This window comes from Fusarium coffeatum (genome assembly GCF_003316985.1).
Source record: "Fusarium coffeatum strain FIESC_28 chromosome Unknown BRIP53273_contig_87, whole genome shotgun sequence".
Taxonomy (NCBI): Eukaryota; Fungi; Ascomycota; class Sordariomycetes; order Hypocreales; family Nectriaceae; genus Fusarium; species Fusarium coffeatum.
This window is the reverse complement of record NW_022157882.1, coordinates 75,163-93,241: the sequence shown is the minus strand read 5'-3', so window position 1 is coordinate 93,241 and position 18,079 is coordinate 75,163. Positions and strand designations below refer to the sequence as shown.

At 46.2% G+C, this 18,079-nt stretch overlaps 5 protein-coding genes across 5 annotated transcripts; 3 read left to right on the top strand and 2 right to left on the bottom strand.

The window, feature by feature from the left end:
• Positions 1-1,256: 1,256 nt before the first annotated feature.
• FIESC28_04214 (uncharacterized protein) lies at positions 1,257-6,105 on the bottom strand (the record flags this gene model as incomplete). The annotated part of the gene is made up of 11 exons (XM_031158361.1): positions 1,257-1,491; positions 1,551-2,024; positions 2,069-2,814; positions 2,863-3,335; positions 3,383-4,312; positions 4,368-4,601; positions 4,648-4,930; positions 4,978-5,207; positions 5,258-5,786; positions 5,837-5,967; positions 6,015-6,105. The coding sequence occupies 11 exons, from the start codon at positions 6,103-6,105 to the stop codon at positions 1,257-1,259; spliced, it is 4,356 nt and encodes a 1,451-aa protein (XP_031017507.1).
• A 597-nt stretch (positions 6,106-6,702) lies between these two features.
• FIESC28_04213 (uncharacterized protein) lies at positions 6,703-8,421 on the bottom strand (the record flags this gene model as incomplete). Its single annotated transcript, XM_031158360.1, has 3 exons — positions 6,703-7,657; positions 7,707-7,962; positions 8,013-8,421. 3 exons carry the CDS (start codon positions 8,419-8,421, stop codon positions 6,703-6,705), a joined length of 1,620 nt encoding a protein of 539 aa, XP_031017506.1.
• A 690-nt stretch (positions 8,422-9,111) lies between these two features.
• FIESC28_04212 (uncharacterized protein) lies at positions 9,112-10,053 on the top strand (the record flags this gene model as incomplete). Its single annotated transcript, XM_031158359.1, has 2 exons — positions 9,112-9,370; positions 9,419-10,053. 2 exons carry the CDS (start codon positions 9,112-9,114, stop codon positions 10,051-10,053), a joined length of 894 nt encoding a protein of 297 aa, XP_031017505.1.
• Positions 10,054-13,118: 3,065 nt separating this feature from the next.
• On the top strand, positions 13,119-14,561 carry FIESC28_04211 (uncharacterized protein; the record flags this gene model as incomplete). Its single annotated transcript, XM_031158358.1, has 4 exons — positions 13,119-13,334; positions 13,386-14,147; positions 14,202-14,243; positions 14,295-14,561. The coding sequence occupies 4 exons, from the start codon at positions 13,119-13,121 to the stop codon at positions 14,559-14,561; spliced, it is 1,287 nt and encodes a 428-aa protein (XP_031017504.1).
• A 1,681-nt stretch (positions 14,562-16,242) lies between these two features.
• On the top strand, positions 16,243-17,730 carry FIESC28_04210 (uncharacterized protein; the record flags this gene model as incomplete). Its single annotated transcript, XM_031158357.1, has 1 exon — positions 16,243-17,730. The coding sequence occupies one exon, from the start codon at positions 16,243-16,245 to the stop codon at positions 17,728-17,730; it is 1,488 nt and encodes a 495-aa protein (XP_031017503.1).
• Between the last annotated feature and the right edge of the window lie 349 nt (positions 17,731-18,079).

Genomic DNA, 18,079 nt, shown 5'->3' with positions numbered 1-18,079 from the left:
CTTTACTGATGAAAAAGTTGTGCGAATGTTTTGGTTGTCGCTGTTATTTAAGCTGAGAAAGAGTAATAAGACTCTTGCCTGTGGAGGAAGATTGTAGGTTTATATAGTAAAGTCAACTCAAAGAGAATCTGAACAGACTTTTCTAAAGATTTTATGAACAGGTTTTTGAGGACAGAACACTTTGGTGTTTGACACGCAGTGAAGAACCCTAGTTTGTCAAGCCTATTGTTCCTATTGTTCTCTATTTGCGAGGTGAACCCTTCAAGTCACTGCAAACAAAACAAACAACGTGGTCAAGGAAGATGAATAATGGAAGAAAGCTTCAATTCTGCGTTGTGATGGTTAAGGAGAGCTTGCATATTTGGGAAGAACAGCATTGCGTCGCGGAAACCTTAGTTTAATTTTAGATGATGCTTTGATGGAATCTCTATCGAACAACGCTAAAAGAAATACCTGTCTACATAGATCACCCTCTCCTCAAATTTGGTCTATTCGGCATAAACTCAGGATAAACCGCACGATGCATCCTCACCGTCCGTCCCAAGCGCGCCTCTCTCCTTCTCAACCTGCGACTCCTCCTCAAAGCTGTAGGTCTACAATCTCTACAATATCGATGTACAGGCCATCCATTAGGTCTGATCTGTCGAAACTCCCATTGCACACCTCGCCTGCAAGATCCATACGTGGGCGAGGCTGCCTGCTAGGCTTCGTCGCATATGGGATGGAATGTTCTTGATATTTCGTGCTGGGCGGAGCAGCTGGGACATGAGGCCCAGAATATGTAGCCGTGACACATTAGTAAAGTCGTGAAAAGGTTGCTTTCGGTATAATAGTAAGGGGTTGCTGTTAATATGGTACAAGGGGTGGCAAAGGATGGCGTAGCCGGAGCAGTAGAAGATTGATATATAATGTTCTTTAGTGATGGTAAGGGACGGGGAGAAACTTGGGGCGGCCGAAGAGAATCATCATATAGTTGGTTGAATTGGTGCTGAGAAGTGATTCAGTGGTGATGCCTTTCTGCTGCAACAATGGCCACGGCGGGCAGCTGACGAAAGCTTCACAGCAATCGCGACTTTTTGTTCAGAGCACATAACATACGCGCTGTACATCACTAGTCTTATCTACTAGTAATGAACAACTCACGTAACACAAACCCGACAACAATGCTCCGAATAAGTCAAACAAAAGCATACAGGTCTTGTTATTAATCCCCTAGATATAGGAAACACCACCGTCTTACAATCTGCACTGACACCCTAGTCGTCAGTCTTCCTCCCCTTATTGGCACGATACAATCTCGTAAAAGCACCCCCTTCATCCTTCAACAACTCCTCCGGCGCTCCAAACTCTACCAAAGAACCCCTATCTAGAACAGCAACCTTGTCAAAGTCAAGCAACGTATCAATACGATGCGCAATCATGATGATAGTGCAATGTGAGAACTCTGTACGGATGACCTCCTGCATTCGGGCGTCTGTTTGCGTATCGACACTGCGATATGTTAGTGATGGAACAAAGTGAAAGATGGAATCCAAGGGAGGGTGGCTTACCTGCTTGTAGGCTCATCAAGAATAAGAAGAGAACTCTTCTTCAAAAGAGCTCTCGCAAGACAGAACAATTGCCGTTGGCCATGCGAAAGGAAGTTCTCATCCATCTTCTCATCAATAGGATCCTTCTCATCATCGACTTTAGCTCGGATAACAGACCAGATACCCACGCGCTCCAGTGCACTTCTGACCTCATCATCTGAAGATTCATTGCAAGGATCGAGGTTCGCTCTGATGCTATCTCCAAAGACGAAAGGGTCTTGCGTCAAGCAACTTAAGCGCTGACGGATCAAATATCGGGGTATAACAGAGATATCCTCCCCGTCCAGAGTGATCTGGCCGTTGACGATTTCTGCCATTCGGAGGAGTGCTTGGACGAAGGAACTCTTTCCACTGCCGCTTCGACCGCAGAGGCCGAGTTTCTGGCCGGGCTTGACGCTGAATGAAAGGCCGCGGAGGACAGGCTCGGTTGTTCGTCTACTCTGTTAGCCTGCCGTTCGACATAAGGACTTTACACTTACTCATATTGAACATCCACGTTCTTGACTTCCAAGCCGCCCTTCATCGGCCAAGATTCCCCTGGGTTCTTATCCTCCCCGACCTTCTCCTCACTAGGTGCTGAAGAGCAGAACATTCGAATACGCGCAATAGCACCCAGCGAAGTCTCAAGAATTGACCAGTTGAGAACAATGCCCTTCATGTTCGAGCCAAGTCTCATCATGTTAACCAATGCGATACCTAGGAGAGAAGGATTGATCTTTTCGCGGAGTGTGACGGCAAAGATGACTAGGATGATTGTCAAAAAGGCAACAACCATATCCAGAACAAGGGTAAGCCATCGCTGAATGCAGTTGAGTAGGTAAGATGGTTTCTGGGCGTCATCAATACGAGTTAGGACTTTGTCAGTGTATGGCTGCGTCCAGCCGAAAGCTCGGATGGTAGCGAGGCCGTTGATGGTTTCAAGGAAATGAGAAAAGAGAGGAGCCTTGTGTTCGATTTCGAGAAGACGGAGCTGCTTAGAAGTCCGGACATAGAAACGCTGAATGACGACAAGGACGGCGATGACAAAAGGAATTGAGATGGCGAACCAACTCACGGCTGCCATGGCCAGACCAGCAGCACCGAAGCACGCAGCAACCTCAAAGAGGAAGACTGAACAAGCAATGGGAAGAACGATATCGACGTGTCGCAAATCCTGACTGAACCTGTTGATAAGAGAGCCTGCTTCGCTGTTGTTGAGGAATGACAAAGGTGCATTTATAGCAGCCTTTAAGAGTCGTGAATGCAGCACCTTTCCACTTATCGGAGCACAAACCAAGAGGAACATTGCGATAGCAGCCGTGATGAGAAGGCCCTCGAAGGCAGAAAGAACAGTATAGATGCTGAGCCAATACCCAACATCTGTACTATCCCGTCCTCTTCCATCACCCCACCAAGTCACCCAAACATATCGGAATGCTGTAATGACTCCAGCACTAGCAATGAGAAATGCTTGGAGGAACATGTTATGTATACCGTTCGACTTGAAGTAGTACATAAAGACGGTTCTGTCACTAGGGACTTCAGTCGGCTCTTCTTCTTTGGGTTGAGTCTTTGTTTCGGTCTTTTCCTTTTCAGGTTCGACCTTGACTTCGGATTGGGCTTGATCATTGTGATCATCGTGGCTGGAAATGTCGAGGTTGTGGATGTATCCTTCTCCAGATCGAAGATCAGAATATGTGCCTTGTTCGATGAGTTTTCCACCCTTGTCGAGAACAATCACGAAATCAGATTCGGGTAACCTGTTCACTACAAATTGTCAGTTGACGAAAATGACTGGAATACTGGGAACTTACCTGCGTGAGTAGCCAAGATAATGGTCGTTCCATTCTTCCTCAAAAGGCCTTCCTTTCCAAAGACCTGAGTAAATATGATCTGCTCAGTAACCTTATCAAGTCCACTGAAAACATCGTCAAAGATAGCAATCGGCTTTCTCGAGTAGACAGCACGAGCAATGGCAAGTCGTTGCTTCTGCCCTCCACTCAACTTAACACCCTGTTCACCAACTTGAGTGAGATCTCCTTCAGGAAATCGTCCCAGATCAATGGTAAGATCACAAGCACTGACAACTGTATCGAACCAGGCGCTGTCGTATCCCTTTGATTCTGCAATGATGTTGGCGCGGATGGTAGCGTTCATAACCCAAGGAGTCTGATCGCAAAAGGCTACTTCCGATGAATTCAAGGATACGTTGCCGTTCGAAGAGGTCGTTTCACCCAAGATAGCCTTAAGCAAGCTCGACTTGCCTGAACCAACGGGTCCAACCAACATAGTAAGCGATCCATCCTTATGGTTCGGAAAAGAAGTGTTGATATCCTGAAGAACAGCCTTCTCACCCCAATTGAAGTTTCCGTCAGCGACCAAAATCTTACTCCCATCAGCTCCGACCTGGATATCCTTCATGGCTGTTGAGTTGAACGTCTCCTGCAAAGGCTGTGAGCTTTCTTGAGATGGTCTGGAGGATTCTTTGTACCGGCCATGGATTTGGCGACGATCGACTCTTTCCTCTAATTTCAAGAACTCTTCCATTCTTTCAAAACAGCCAAATACTGAGAAAGATCCAGGAATACTTCCGAGGAGCTGGGAGAGGGGTTCCATCATGACAGATAGGATGGACAAAGCAGTGATAGCCTGTGCTGCAGAGAAGGGCTCGCCGTTGCTTAGTTTTGCTGCGATGGCATAGGCGCCAAAGGTGATGGCTTCAGTCATACCAATGTTGCAGTTCGCTGGAATTGTTAGCAAAACATTACAATCATGGATACGAGGCTTCAGATAACTTACTGATCATATTGAGGTAGACATTAATCAGACGATAGTGTTTACCTGTGCTGATCTCCACATCTCGCTTCTCAGAGATAAGACTTTCGAATCTCTCCGATAGTCCAAGCATCTTGACCGGCTTCATAGAGCTCAATACCTCGTTTGTAAGGTTGATACGATCCTGTGTAGATTTCTGATACTTGATCTGACGCGAGACCATCATCTTTCCGATCGAACCTGTGAGTAACAAAGAGACTACAAAATTAGCATGCAAACCCCAATTTACAATAATAGGACTTACTAATTCCTGTGACAATGGGAGCAACGCAGACAGCGCCCAGTTGAGCTGCCAACATGTACATAGCGATAGCCACAGTGAGAGTAGTGGCCCATGACTCTACCAGCAAGAAGTGAAGCTTCTCAATGAGTGTCTCGACATCGTTTCCCATGAGTGTAACAGCCGAGGACTCCGCGAGATCATCGGTGGGAAGCTTCATCATTTTGCTGTAGATCATAGTGATGAGACCACCACGAACCATGGCGCCGGCTCTAAATGTCAAATGCTCATACCACGCTGTAAGTATCTGCAAAGGGTTAGCTTATGATACGGATACGTTGGATGGACACATACAGCAGAACCGATAAAGACAAAAGCAAATGCGCCGATCAAGCCGTAGCCCAAGTTGGTAGTAGACTCGGAGTCAGGCATAGCCAAGAAGCGCAGGGCGTTGCTGACGAGGAAGGGCTGTGAGATGCTGAGAGCGATCATGCCGATGCGAGGCGGTATGATGCCCAGGAGTTCCCATCGCAAAACACTAACAACAGTTTTGAACAGGGAAGGCTTCTTGCTCTTCGAAGTTGCTGTAGTTCTGCGTTAGAACATGATATCTCCTACAACAGAGGGAACTTACATCTCTTCCAAGCCTTTCCGAATCTGACAGCAAGTTTCTCCGACGATAGTTTCTCATAGATAGTAGGCAGGTCATCCATAGTCAAAACCGTAGCCCAACCCGAAATGAGCAACGAGTTCAACCAAACAAAGAAACCACGACTAAAAGGACCGCTGGTACTCTCCTTCGAGATCTCTTTATCACCAGTAATCAGGATCTTTCGCTTTTCGACCGTCTCCAAGACGAGAAGAGCCAATTTGAAGACCGTCGAGGCAGACAAAGTCGCAGCGTATGCGATGTTGACAGAAACGAGCCATTCCGTGCGTAGTCGTGCAGCATCAAATAGCAGTGTGACGAATAGATAAGCCGTCAAAAGAAAAGAAGGTCGAACGGACTTGACATGCTCTACGTGAGCTAACAAAAGGATCGAGAAAGCTGCTAGAAGATTTAATATGGCTGCTGCGAGGGAAAAGCGAGTGTTTAGCTTCTTTATCGAGGGCACGAATGCTAGCAGAATCACCTGCAATGCTGCATATATAGCCGATGTGATCTATCAACAACATTAGCAAAGACATCAAATAATAGCAGGATAAGTCTTACAAGCTTAGGTGTATATGTCGCGTGCCGCTTTGCCTTGTCTGTAGTTTTAAGGAGATAATACGCTCTCGGACCTGCAACAGCAAGAAACACAGCAGATGGAGCAATACTCAGTATACTCTCTTGAAAAGACACTGTCTAAAATCAGTAACACTTCAAATGGATTCACAGCCATGCTTACAAGTAAAGTCGAACCCACCACGACAGCCCTCGGTCCAAACACTTGGTCCAAAGAGGCCATCTCCACAAACAGTCGCATTGTAATCACCCATGATAGATGAAGACAAGAAATATTTCTAGGAGAGAAGCCAAGGCTTGGTATAAATGCTCCAGTCTTGGCCGTCCTTAAAGAGGCAATCTGGATGAGACGTTACGCCCGTCCGCGGCTTATATCCGATGGCTTGGTACCGCGACGCCCTGCATACACATTGATGCACTTCTGAACAGGCAGGCAAATGATCGTGAATGTTATTAATTCCTGATTCTAGGATGTTAAGGATGCGAAAGTCTCGAAAAGGTCAGGTCATGTTGAAGCTGTCAGCATTCATCAACTCGGACGAATGAGATCCGAACAGATTCTCAGAAGAAGTAGAGATTGGTTCATTGCGATTTCGGCTCGAGGATTTGATTTGTTGGATGAATTACGACGCCTTGCAAAAGTACCCTTGATATGGCCTTATCCGGAAGGTGAAGGTTGAGCTGATAAGCTGAAGAGTCTAGACTATCTGGGGAGCATTAGTCTACCTGGTCAATGTAGATCCCTGCAATCAGTAAGAAAGCGTTTAGATACGAACGGAATTAATACTCTGTAAACAGAAATGGGTATCTCGAATTATCGATGTCAATCTAATATCTAATATTCAACTTGTCTATCGAAGTCTCAAAGGATCATCAGGCATATAATCATCCGTCTCATAACCCTCATTCTCAACCACATCTTCCCTTGGACGCTTCACAGGCGGCTTAACACGATACAAAGCCGCAAGTGCTATAGCACACAGAAACGAAACATAAAACCACGGCAATCCAATCCAAATACCCTTCTTCTTCAACCCTAGGTCAAAACACCAAGCCAGAACAGGTCCCGCAATAAACGAACCTATCACTTCAATCATGCCTATCAAGGCATACAGTCTAGCCGTATACTCTGGTTGCACATAATGCGTGACTGTTGCGCGAGCAAGTGGTCCTGTAGCAGCACCCCATGTTTCGATGAATAGGCCGAAGAAGAACATGCCGACGTTGTGACTTAGACCCTGCCAGAATGCGCCGAGGACGAGCATCACGGTTGAAATGCGAGTGAGAAATAGATCCTTTCCGAAGGCTGTCATGCGAAAGCGAGGTGATGACATGAGCTTATCTCCAACTTTTGGCAGACCAGCTAGAATGGTCAAGTCAAGAATTCCCAACGGCGAAAGGATCAGACTGACGTCTGCCATCTTCCACTTGAAATGTTTGCTGATGTACTGGCTCATCGTCGTCGTGTAAGCTGTGTATCGCGCGGTCTGGATGAAGAATGTAATGAGAATCATGGCGACGCTGACATTCTTGAGCATGTTGAGCGAATGTTTGAGATCTTTGATGCCGTGTGCCATATGCTCTTTAAGAGTACTCGGAGACTTTTTGCCGGCTTGTTGCTTCTTGGCGTTGACTGTCAGAGTCTCGGGGAGGAGAACAAGAATTCCCATGACGATGGGAACAAAGAACAAGACGAGATAGATAGGAAGCCATGGGCCGTATTTGTTCATCAAGATTCCGGCGATTGCAGGACCACTGATACCTCCAGCTGTGGCACCAAATGCAGACCACAAGAAGTGCTTTGCCCTGGAGATCCTATAAGTTAAGGCAGTACAAGAAGGACGAGATTACTCACTTGTTTTCTTCAGTGCTAACATCAGCGGCAATCGAATAAAGAGTAGACATCAACACTGGAATTCCACCACCAAAGATTTGGAAGAAGCCTCCAAGTACGAGCACATAAGGTCTATCCCTCAAAGAACCCTGAAAAGCCTTGATACTAAAAGGTGCAAAGAGATAGCAAACAGCAATGCCAACCCAAGAAAACATGAGCGTTGGTTTTCGTCCAATCTTGTCAGACATGGTTCCATAAGGAAAAGCTACAACAAGGCCTATATACTGTCAGTCAACTGCAACAATAACTGGTTCAGATGATACTCACCAACAAGAGACGTGATAAGCCCAGTCCACCCAAACAAATACCCCAACTGAGACTGCACTTCATCGACCTTGCACTTCATCTCATCAATGATGTCTGTCGAAGTATCTTTGTAATGTATATGGCAAAACATATCCTCAATCAATCTCGCAGTCGGAAGCATCAACAACATGCCGCTCAAAACAACAACAAACTTGATAACCGATACCAAAATGACAATGCGCTTCGGTGAATGAACGCCCCATCGTGAAAAGCGATAACTAGGAACTGGCTCGGCCTGGGCGTGGAAGATTCCATTGGCGTTGGAGCTCGTCGCGTCATCTTCTAGAGGGTCTAGATCGAGCAAGGGTGCGTCTAGATGAGATTCTAATTCGACGTCGTCACTTGCGACGGGTTGATATTTGGATGGCATCTTGAAGATAAAAAAAGAGCGACTCAAGGAGATGCCATTTCGCTACATATGAATAAGGTATCGAAGAGAACAAGAATGAAAAAAGAGTGAGATGAGAAAAGGGAGGCTGAGCCGTGCCGTCGTCCTACACTAAAATTACTAAGCACCTAAAAAATTGAGGCTTGTGTGTCGTACTTTTACCATAGAAATTCCAGTTGACAGCTTGAGCTACGGAACTACCCGTACCTATTGATCTAATTCAGGGGCTGTAATGATCCCTGCTGTAGGGCTGTACAGTGATAATTGCGTGGCCTGTAGCCCGTGCGATGCTATACGCGTATTAAAATATCGGATCTTGGTTGCACTGCATTTTATATTTTGTATTGTGCATTCATGGAATTCTTTGTCATACTTGTACTCTCAGCTTGATATCCATAGCAAGTGGTGTCTACACAATCTCACAGCTTTACATCAAGATTTAAGACTCAGATACTAAGTCTCATATGATATCATATCTAAGAATTGCCGTGTTTCTGATATGAAGCATCATGAAAGTCTAAACCTCCGCCATGTCCGGTGGGGCCGTAAACCCCGCATCCGGTCCGTCTCCGCTTCGGTAGTTCACCCTACACTATCAACTCATGATCTTATAACAACCGCCAGACCCGGAACAATACAGCTTCATACTACTTTCATACTACATAGCCTATCATGTCTTCTCCTCTTCGCATCGGCTTCGTGCCAGAACATTTCTCGACACCTCTTCACTTCGCTCAGAAACACTTCGGCCTCGATGCAACTCTCATTCCCTTCCCATCCGGAACAGGCCATATGGTCACAGCCATTCGTTCCGGTGAAATTGATGTAGCTGTTGGTCTAACTGAGGGATGGATTGCAGGTTTAGGCAAGGAAGGTGTTGAAGGAGACGGTGGATATCGCCTTGTTGGAACTTACGTCGAGACTCCCCTCTGTAAGACTCTCATTCTCATACACAGAACTTTTACTCATTGATTATTAGGCTGGGCAATCTCCACAGGCGCAAAGCGTCCAGAAATCACATCCGTCGACTCTCTCAAGAACGGCAAAATCGGCGTCTCACGAATCGGCTCAGGCAGCTATGTGATGGGCTTCGTGCTAGCTGACCAACAAGGCTGGCTAACCCCTGGCGCCGCAGCAAAGCCCTACAAAGAAACAGTAGTCCTCAACACCTTTGAGAACCTACGCAATGCCGTCAACAGCGGTGAAGCCGACTTCTTCATGTGGGAACACTTTACGTCCAAGAAGTTCTACGATTCTGGTGAGATCCGTCGCGTTGGTGAGATCTACACTCCCTGGAGCAGCTGGAAGATCGTCGCTTCGACCAAGTTGACGCAGGACGGCTTGGATGCTCGTGTGAAGGATCTGTTTGGAAAGTTGGACCAGGGTATTAAACACTTTAATGAGAACCAGGAGGAGTCGGTGGCGTATATCTCGAGCAGTCTTGGCTACACGGAGCCTGATGCGCGAGAGTGGCTCAAGACAGTCAAGTTCCCTACAAAGACCGAGGGAGTTCGCCCTGAGGTGGTGCAGAACACCGTCAACATCTTGCGAAAGGCCGGAGTTTTGGAAGAAGGCAAGGGAATGGAACCTCAAGCCATGGTTTTCTCATCCTAAGCTTAAATGAATGCCTACTCTTTGGAGATAAAAAAGTATTATAACCGAACCAATCGATACTAATTGGCCCATCGTCAGAGTGTTAGAAGAATTGGCCGCCAAGGGTAAGAGAATAAACATAAGAGACAAAAAGAATTAGTTATCTTAAACCATATTAGACTATTACTCAGGCTACTTTATTTTAGTAGCCTAAGTCTCGGAGAACAACCCTTCCGTTACCTACCTGCCGATCTACCCTTTCCTTTTCACCCCTTCCATTCACCAACTCGCCAGTTCTAGGTCTGCCTGTATCCGGTAATTTCACACAAACGTTTGGACAGATGAGTCAACTGATTGCAATCCCTTCGCGCTCTGTACGCTAAATCCCGTTCCATGTCTTTTATCTTACGTATCAATCCGATCAAAGTGCCCTTGTACGACGAGCTGGGGCCTAGGGGCCAAAGTCCTGCCTCGAGAAGCTTTTCATGAAGATCGTACGACGGGATAGAGTAACACCTTTCGCATGCCGCCACTTTGTAATCTTGGTAAACTTCGAGTTCGGTTCGATTCGGGAGAATGCCTTGGTCCATGTTCAGGACTTGGTACGAGAGGAGTCGCAGAGCCTTGAAGATCCTTTCGACACAAAATAACCGGTTGTTCAACATTTTATCATCTGCGAATATATCAGTTGCAAGTTCTGTAATGTCCTCTGGTGTCTGGGTGTCGTACCAACCAACGGCAATTCCTGTATCAAGGCCCATTCGCTGTCCTTGATCATATGCCTCGTCCCTTCTGGCACACCTTTCTGTTCCGCTTCGCAGAATAGAACCAGCTCATCACGAAATAACTGCTTTATCACTCGAGACTTTATTCTGTCAGCGACCACGGCCAGTAAAGGCCGGTTCGAAACACGGTACAGATACCTATTCTTTGCAACAAGCTTTGAAATCTCTCGTTCGATAGCATAATGTGAGAAGAACGGCATAGTCTTTGTGGGTTTCGCGTCAGGTTCGGAGCTCTTGACGGATGATGACGCCCCGAGGGCTTCGTGGATCAGTACCATATAGAATAAAAGGCGAGGGTCGGCATCCTCATAGTGCTTGTCGGTGTGGCTCCCATGGATGATTTGGACGACGGCTCTGAGCGCAGGCTTTACCTGAGAAACATGTATGTCGCCACCATCATCCCCGTTCATGACTGCAATCCGGATGCCCCTATTCCCATCTGTCAAGCGGCGCAGTGTCGACCATCCTTTGCATGCCTTTTGCATTGTTTTTACTGTGATTCGAACGCTGTATATAATGCTATCGTTTTTATTCACGATGCATAGTCTTTTGACCGGCGACCAAGATGTCTGCCCCCCTTTGCTCTGGCTTTCTTGAGTCTTTGCGGGTAGTTTTGAAATCCGATTCTTAGGTAGTTTCGAACTCCTCGATTTCCCATGTTTGGGTCTTGATGGAGGCTTTGGGATTTCTTTCGAGACCCTGGAGCGTGATCTCTCCATATCACCTCTTGGACCTTCTGGAGACTTCTCCATGTCGACCATAGAGGATCTCCGTGTTTCTTCTGCTGAGGAATACATCTCTCCGGACGAAAGGGAGGGTCTTCTTGGAGCCATTTCGTATGTCTTCGTTATTGTCGAGTTCTCTTGTGCAAAGTCTTGACATATGACTTCGATATTATCGGGTATAATACCATCAAAATTCTGCAGGATAGAAAGTAAAATGTCGATCTAAGTTTTCGGAGGGGGATAAATAGTTTTGAATACAAGAATTAGCAGCGGAGAGCATAAGAGATGAAATAATTTGATCACCTTATGTGAGCTTAGACTGGCTTTTAGGTTAAGCTTTAGAGAATATTTCTTCTGTTGCCTGTTGCCCCCCTGCCGCATCGCTTGGTAATATTCATGTTTATCTAAACTCCAGGTGGCAGTGATTAAGTGTCGTTCAAAAAGGGTACCTAGGCTATTATTTTCCTTGTACCAGTTGGCAGTGCGCACCAGATGCAACTTCCCGATAGAACTCGTGTCATTTGTTTCCACCCAGAGCCCTATCTGGTTGCTCTTTCTTGGACTACCTAGGTAGGTACTTGAAGTTACCTGAATATGAATATTTCGATGGATGAGACCCACGGATTTTGGAATCTACGTTTTACTGCATATTCACTTTAATGCTGTTCCTCGTCGACACCTCTATGACGGTCCGATGTATTTAAAAGTGAATTTAAAGGGCTATGACTCAACAGCCCTGAAACGTAACAAGTAATCTCAAAACTACTTCCTGTTTGATGAATGGTACTCATCTCAAAAAAATGCTTGTTATGTTTGTGCAGAACGGTACCCAGCATGGATCTCACACATAACACGGTAAGTTCTCTAGAAAGCAAACGCCCTGTTCTACCACACCCTGTTGCATGAATACATGCAGGTGGCTCAGTATTACTGCTCTTAATGGAACAAAATTACTTCAAGATTTAGCTATCGGCCAACACAGATGTCCTTGTAATACACCACGATAGCCTCAGACTGCGTTACCCTAAGGTCAAAATGATGATATCCATTACTTAAGAAGGCGGTCAGCAGGAGCATTCCAGATGGTTATACAAAAATAATCATGGGAATAGATTCTGCAGTGTAATATTTATACTGTTACACGACTTACACGACCTGACTATATCACGAGGTGATGTCACTAGCACTGTAACCACTGATAACCTACCGGGAATAAACCCCCCGATACCGGCTCGAAAAAACGAACGAACCCTTATCTTGTACATTAATTGCAAAAGATTACCCAAAAACAGTCACTTATCTCCCCGCTTCAATTAATTGCGTGCTCAACTACAGCGAAGCCATGATACCGACATCCGCGACCACATAAACAAAAGCATTTCTCTTGATTCTCAAATTCTGAGTCACCCCACTGACTTGACTTGACTTTCTATCTTGTTCGCTAAGATCCAATCTATTGCGTGGCGCATACATCATCGCTTATCGCGACTCGACTCGGCCCGAAACGCGCACTGCGCTATTCTGGGGAAACTTAATTGACGTCGGTCGCATTTAAACTCTTCAAATGGCACCGGCCATGTCGACTTTTTCAGATGAAGGATCGCATCCGCGCGAGCGACACGAAACGAACGATGAGGCTGTACCATCAAGTCCGCTCCTCGAGTCGAGGTCAGCGTCGCCAGTTGGGTTGAGGGCAAGATTGGGCTTGAGCGGCGTCGCTCGAAGGACTGTTGGTTTTGCGCTGCTTCTACTGACGGTGTTCCTATGGACAATGTACAACTTTATCGCCAGTGTAAGAGTCCTTGAACGGTTGACTGGTATCGATACTGATGCGCCATTCTAGTATATGTTCTCTGACGAAACGTATAACAAACCCTTCTTCGTCGTCTATCTCAACACATCTATATTCGCAATTTCCTTGATACCAAAGTTCTTCAACTACCTACGAAAAAGTGGGTTGCACGGACTGAAACACGATGCGAACCGACTCTGGATCGATTATAAGCATGGCACAAATTACTCGAAATCCGCACATCGAAGCGAAGACGAGCAGGCGACAGAGCGTTTGATAGCGCAAGGATACGGAAGCACGACAAACACCTCGTCTGATGAGAAGCTGAGCTTCAAGGATACTGCTGTTCTAAGCTTCGAGTTCTGCATGCTTTGGTTCTCGGCAAATTACTTCTCATCCGCCTGTCTCGAACATACCAGCGTCGCGAGCGTAACGATTTTGACATCTACGAGCAGTGTCTGGACACTCATCTTCTGCTCCCTATTCGGCATTGAGCGCTTCTCTACAGCCAAGATCATGGGCGTAACAGCTTCACTCGCAGGCGTCATTCTCATCTCAACAGTGGATCTATCTGGAAAGTCTGATGAGGACAGAGGATCTTTCCCTCATAAATCATTCGACCAGATTGCTCTTGGAGATGCGATGGCGCTCTTGAGTGCTGTTATCTATGGTCTCTACGTGACGGTGATGAAGCGCAAGGTTCCGAATGAGGACAAGGTCGATATGCAGATGTTCTTTGGGCTTGTTGGTGTTTTCAACGTGGTTCTCTTGTGGCCTCTCTTCTTTGTCTTGCATTGGACGGGTATCGAGCCTGTAAGTTGGCCCTATTGAGCTCTTCCAGGCGACTTGGAGACTAACAGTTATTAGTTTGAACTCCCACCAAGCGGTACCATCTGGGGTATTATTATTGTAAGTCTCCGATACAGTCTACCCAAAGAAAAGAGTGCTGACACATCTTAGTTCAATGCGGTATCGTCATTCATCAGCGATATCTCATGGGCTCTCGCCCTCCTCATGACAACACCGCTGGTGGTGACAGTTGGCCTATCACTCACCATCCCATTATCTCTGATTGGAGAAATTCTCCAATACCAGCAATATTCAAGCTTCACCTACTGGGTTGGTGCTGTGGTTGTGTTCGTTTCATTTATCGTGGTTAGTCGCGAAAGCCATGATGAGGAGGATTTCAAAAAGGACGATGATCTTGAGAGATCGGTTGGGGTTTGAAAAGTACGGATCGTGATGATAACGAATGCATGCATGAGTTTATGGACATATGGGGCGTTTGGGTTGCTCTCAACAGCAAGTTAGGAATCGGGCATGGATAAGGACATGGGCATTGGATATAGCCGGCGTTTCAACCGCACAATATTTATTGATTAGTAGACGAGCATTTATTTCAAGCATGGCATCGATATGAAATACAACGAGTCAGAAACCTTATTCGATATCCGTTTCCCGATTCAGATAATTTTGTAAGCAAGTTATGATCGTGGCAGGGTCCTGCGCCCAGTGTCGTGGTTCTGGACCCTTAACGTTATCCATCTCCAATGTCTATCTCGATCTTGGATCAAAGTCGACGATCTGCCAAGATCGAATGCACAGCACAGACAAAAGGTCCCCGCTGGCTGGGCAGGCAAAGTGAAAGTCTATGTCGCGGAACCAGGGTAGCGTCGGGGAAGAGGATGAGGAGCAGGGATTATGAACATGCGACAGTCGTTTAACGGTTGCACTTTTTGAGAAGGTGTAGAGAATGTATGAGGCGTTGATCAAGTGAGTATCGTATCATGTTTCTGTATGTTTCTGGTGTTGTTGTGATTTATTTGGGTACGGACTTGGCTATGACACAATCTGCATTGACGTGTATGTCATTGCTTTTTGACAGCTGAAAGAGACCCTAGATGAAAACATGAAACTCACCCACAAAAAACCAACAAAAATCTCGCCTTGTTTTGAACAAATTTTCCCCATCATTAATTCTGTGGTCTCGAACAATGCATATCTTGGTAGAATCTGCATCCTTGTACCCTTATCCCGGGTCCGGAGGTGCTCCGTGGCTCCTGCTTCCTTTTTGTCTGACCCAGGGCTCCGGGGACCAAACACCCCTGTAAAACTATCCGCCACAGGCCGATTACACGCCAAAAGCCCGATCATGACTTCATTTTTAGCTGGTGGGGGAGCTTCTTTTTCTAGCAAAACGCTCCGGGTCATGGGTCCTTTATCCTTTCGGGGGTGAGTTTGTCATGAGGGGGATCTGCATTGCCCTTGTACCTGTGGCGTCTGCTGGGAATGGAGATGTGATTTCATATTTTTTTGCTGTGAATCAGTACCTCTATTCACTCTTCATCTGTGGCTTGATAAGCAGCAATCCATATGGAAGTTAGCAATGACACAAAATTGGGAGGAGCGGTCTTGACTCAGGTTTCTATAGTCTCTTGCCCAATTTCTTGTCATAAACCAAAAAGAAGGAAAGAAGGTGCATTGCATAACATCATATCCCAGCAAAAAGAGACCCTTTCTTCTTTCCTCGTAGCTCCGCTTTCTGTTGTTGACGTTACCCTTTTGCCTCTCTCGAATCTCATCTCATCTCATCTGCAGGGTCCCTTCGGCCTAGACCCTCGACCTCGAACCTGACATCCATTTCTTCTTCCTACCTACACTACAACCCTGTTGCAGCACCTATACATTCACTTGACCTAATCAGACTTGACCTGTTTCAACTCGACTTAACCCTAGTTCTTGTTGACTTTGAAACCTCGTCTCTCACTCTTTTCCTTTTAATACCCTCTTCCGTCCCATTGTACCAACTGGTCTATACTTTCGACTCCAAACCTATAATCTCCAACTCCTCCATTCACAAGCCCTGGCCTTAGGGTGGCCCTACAACCCAGGGCAAACAACAGGGGAAATGGCTTCCCTCCAAGCCGGTGTCCCACAACATCCTCAGCCTCGATATCAACCTCAACTTCAACAACATGATCGTCCATTAGCTGAATCTATCGCCATTGCTACCAGGTCGGTGCACGCCAAGCTTAACAAGCTTATTATCGCTCGGCTACCGCTTGCGTTACCTCCTGTTGCTGCCGATTCGTCCTCATACATCACTGGACTATTGCATATTACGCCTATTTACATCACCTTCGAGACATTATGGAGAGATATAATCGAGTCCGGTTCGCCTATAGATTGCGATAATAACGCCAATGCCTGCTTTTCTAAGAGTTCGCCAATACAGTCAACAAAGTCTTCGTTCTCGTCCGATGCCCACGAGCTATCGAGCTGCAGTAGAATGCCAGAGCTACTTCAACAATTATATCTTCCGGGATTAATGCGATCGGAACGTTTAAAGGCGGATATTGCAAATTTGTCGGGGTGGTCAAGTAATACTGTTGAGGAGCAGTTACGCATTGCTGAGACCAATGGTCGCTTGGGGGATTTTCTCCAGCACATAAGAAGATCTGTACAAAACCGGCCCCATGTACTACTGGCTTATTCCTACATCTTGTTCATGGCTCTTTTTGCCGGCGGTCGCTTTATCAGGGCCACGCTAGAATCGGCTGGAGATGAATTCTGGGATCGATTACCTTCACCAGTACTGCCGTCCCTTATACCTTGTGAGGAGAGCACACGGCGAACTAAGCGGGCCAGTGGCTTGTCCGACAACCAGATTCCACAGGACGACTTTCATCACCATGCGACTCACACGATGCCCCTTCGATTTTTCCACTTCCAGACTCCTGAAGACGGTGAAGATTTAAAACGCGAATTTAAGCGACGACTCGCCAGCATAGAGGGGGAATTATCAGCACGCGAGAAGCAGGATATTGTACAAGAGTCAATATGTATATTTGACAATATGACACTTCTAGTCCAGCAACTCGACAAGCTCTGCGATGGCCCGACACGTGATGGAAACGATAGTCCAACATCACTGCTTGACCTGGTCGACCAATTCCATCCGTTCCGCTCGCGTCTCAGAGACAGCGTTTCTATTGCCAAAGATAGAATTCAACGATCTCCAAAACCGAACGGCACTAAATTAGTTTGGTCGATCTGGAAATACGGTGCGGCTTCATCACCTGTGGAGCCAGAAAGTGGGATCAAGATGCCGATCGGTCACCCTGGTCTCTCCAAGGATGATGCATCATCAATTGAGCTTTGTCCAGCATTTTCCAAGTCTATGAGATTTGACAAGACGTTGCCCCGACCGATGCGTTATGATGTCAAAGCAACGGAGGGAGAGCATGATTTGAACGAATGCATCCAGGTTGCTTCTAAGAAGATGACCAGTATTGGGTTCATCAACTGGTTGATAATTTTGACTGTTGGGGTTATTATCCTTGGAACGTTATGTTCTGTACGTCACGGCCGCGATGTAACCATGGTGGAAGCATGAGACAGTAGAGTTTACATGTCTTGTCATGCATAGCGATTGCATTTTGTTTGGTGTTTTAAAGGAGTTGAAGCATTCAGGATACCCCTTGCTGGGAGAAACACGTCTATCTGGAGTTGGTTGGTTGCATTTTTATTCACGAGCATACACATATACGACTGTACTCGATACCCAAATACGCATATACATATTCTACAGAGAGCAACGATTACGACATTAGATTACGTTACAAGATAGTACCCTATCATACAAAAGCTTAAATGCTATTTCTTTCAAGAAAGTATGTTCTTATTCTCGTCTCATGAATGCTACCTTACAACGCCATTCTTTGTACAGGCTATTCTAAATCCCG